General features: G+C 34.0%; 1 protein-coding gene across 1 annotated transcript; it reads left to right on the top strand.

The window, feature by feature from the left end:
• Positions 1 to 346: 346 nt before the first annotated feature.
• LOC110026982 (transcription repressor OFP8-like) lies at positions 347 to 1,247 on the top strand. The gene has a single exon (XM_020728229.1). The coding sequence runs from the start codon at positions 483 to 485 to the stop codon at positions 1,245 to 1,247; it is 765 nt and encodes a 254-aa protein (XP_020583888.1). The 5' UTR covers positions 347 to 482.
• The last annotated feature ends 1,665 nt before the right edge of the window (positions 1,248 to 2,912 follow it).

The raw sequence follows: 2,912 nt of genomic DNA, 5'->3' as shown, positions 1-2,912 counted from the left end.
ACACACACATATATATATATATATACACATATACAGATGATAAGATGATAGAGCAATTGCACTCAAGCTAGAAAGAAAACACATCATGGACGCTTGGATAAAAATTCTTCTAAAACTAAAAGCTAAGTAAGAATTTCAAGTATAGCTAGGTAGTAATTGAAAAAATTATAAGATATTTATATAAAATATACAAAATGATTTCTTTTAAAAAAAAAATCACACTGTAAATCAATATCTCTATAAATTAAAACTATAGTTATCTAATATTTTGTCCAAGTAACATACTATTTCTACCTCATTAACATATGCTTTTCTAATTTCTCATAAAAATATTCCTTTCTCCGGAGGATCGCCCATACTGTGCCTAATGAATGTAAGCAAATTGTTACCCAATCAAATCAACCTCTAATCATTATATTTCACCCTCCACAATTCCCTATATAAACCCCTTCCTCCTCCCACAATAAACCCTGACCAAAGCAATGGAGAGCAAATCCGGACTAAAAGACCGCCTCATATACCTTTTCCGGCGGCCTGCGCTGCTCCTCTCCGCCAACTGCGGCGGCTGTCGCTCAAATCGTGCCGCAAAACAGAACAAGATAAATAAGGTGCTAACAGTTACCGGAGATAGAGCCGATCAAAAAGGAAGAACCTGTCCTCCTACTTCTCCCTCCTCTTCTCCTTCCATACTCCATCACCACCATTACTATTACTTCAAAGAAGAGGAAGAAAACAAAACTACAAAACAGAACAAGAAGAAGAAGAAGAAGACGACGAAGACTGGTTCTCCAAGATGCGAGCTTTTTAGCTCTTCTGCAATGGAAAGCGTGGACGACTTCGGATTCTTCAGCAGTAATGAAGAGGGAGAAGAAGCTGGAAAAGATGAGGATATTGAAGCCTTCTTGTCCTCAAGAAGCTTCTCCTCTGATTCCTCCGACTTCTACAAAAAGGCTAAAAAAATGAAGTCTTTTTATCGCCCTAGAAGAAGAGAGAAGAAAAGCAGACGCCTTTGGGTTAATGGAAGAAGGAGAGAGCAGGAGGAGGCCGGATTTGCTGTCACCAAGAAATCTAGCGATCCATATGGCGATTTTCAGAACTCCATGATGGAGATGATAGTAGAAAGACAGATTTTTGGAGCTGGAGAGCTTCAGTGCTTGCTTAACTCTTATCTTACGTTAAACTCTGCTCAGAATCATCCAGTTATTCTGAAAGCATTTGTTGATATCTCTAGAGTTTTATTCGGTTAATTATTGATTATGGTTTCATAATTAAGTTTTGTTTTTTGGCTAATCATTTTGTTGTCTTATTTGTTTCATATGAAATGATATTTCTCCAAGTGTTAATTATATATTGGAAAAATATGGGTGTGGAGTGTTAAAATATATTTGTGAATCATAAATCATGAATTAAAATAGTGGCAATGGTTTTATATTGGGGAACAAAGTTTGAATGTAAATACAAATTTTTGTTTTTTTTTTGTTGCCATAATATTTTATGTTAGGCTTTGTCTTTTAAATTGAGACATGCTCATATATTATGTGACGTGTTTTGGTGTGTGAAACACCCGGTTCATTGGTGCGGCCTCTGGTATAAGTCCCTCGGGTCGGGGAATCGAATCCCGTAGCGCGGGCTCTTCAAATCAGAATCAAACACACCAGATATCTGTGTGTGTGTGCGAAAGACCCGGCTCATTGGTGCGGCATTTGGTATAAGTCCCTCGGGACGGGAGTTCGAATCCCGTGGCGCGGGCTCTTCGAATCGGAATCAAACACACCAAGTTTTCAACCCATATGGGGGAATCGATATTTGGCGCCCACTAGACCAAATATCGATTTCCTTCATATATATATATATATATAATCCTTATGCAACAAATTTTATTTGCAGGCATGAAGTTCAAGCATAATAGTCATTAGAAATAATTGTTTTGAATTTGCAAAATAATTGTTTCCTTTGGGCCAATTTCCCATTAAAAACTTTATTAAAGTTATTTAAAATTATGGAAGATTATATCAATATTATAAATGTTATGTAAATTGATTAAATAGGCTATAAAAAAAATTAACAAGTCATTTTGATCAAATTTTTTTTTTCTATTTTCCCTTAATATAGTTTAACCATAATTAAAACAATAAATATATAATTATTTTATAGCTAAGGGAGTAGTCTTTAATTTCCATATTTTCTTTGATCCAATGCATTTTTTTACAAATAAAATTATATGCAGCATGCTTGATGTAATATTCATATTCATTAAGTCAGATGAATAAAAAAAAAAAATTGAAGAAAGTACAAGAATGCCATGGAATAGCTTAGCAATTTCAGGGCAAGCATGGCAAAGAGGGTTGGAGCTATTCTGGTATTTGCATATTGTGGTCTTGGCATGAACACATGCATACATTAATGACTTGTCTTGAAATTCTAATTGTTTGATGGATATTTTTAAATCATTTTAGCTATATTTTGGGTGATGAATTGGGATTATAAATACCCCTAAAACTTTCGAAGAAAATTTTAACTAGTTTTTCTAAAGTTCTAAGTAGGCATTATTTCTCTAAAGTTGGTTTCTTCCTTCAATGTGTGAGCCATTGAATTACAATTCATTTGCAAGCTAGATTAGGTTTCGTACAATATTTCTTAAAGTGTTATGATTTTTATTTTGAGTTGCGCTCCTCATGAAGTGTTGTTTTTTTTTTTTGGGAGCGAACAAAACCAACACAATACAACTCCACACACAAGTAAAGGATATGTATCATGTGCAACACTAACTCATATGCTAATGCTACAATTCTTAGAAGTGAAAAGATAAAAATTATGTTTGACATTTTAATATGAACTAGCATTAATTTATTATTTATCACTCTAAGAATAATGGTATAGTAGAAGTCCTTAACAAGATATTGATAGAGTAG

The sequence above is a fragment of the Phalaenopsis equestris genome, unplaced genomic scaffold (assembly GCF_001263595.1).
Source record: "Phalaenopsis equestris unplaced genomic scaffold, ASM126359v1 Scaffold000410, whole genome shotgun sequence".
NCBI classification, from domain to species: domain Eukaryota; kingdom Viridiplantae; phylum Streptophyta; class Magnoliopsida; order Asparagales; family Orchidaceae; genus Phalaenopsis; species Phalaenopsis equestris.
The sequence above is the reverse complement of the archived record's forward strand: the minus strand, read 5'-3'. Positions and strand labels throughout refer to the sequence as shown.

What these genes read in the sequence shown, in the direction of transcription:
- LOC110026982 (XM_020728229.1), top strand. Translation starts at nt 483, where the DNA reads ATGGAGAGCAAATCCGGACTAAAAGACCGCCTCATATACCTTTTCCGG.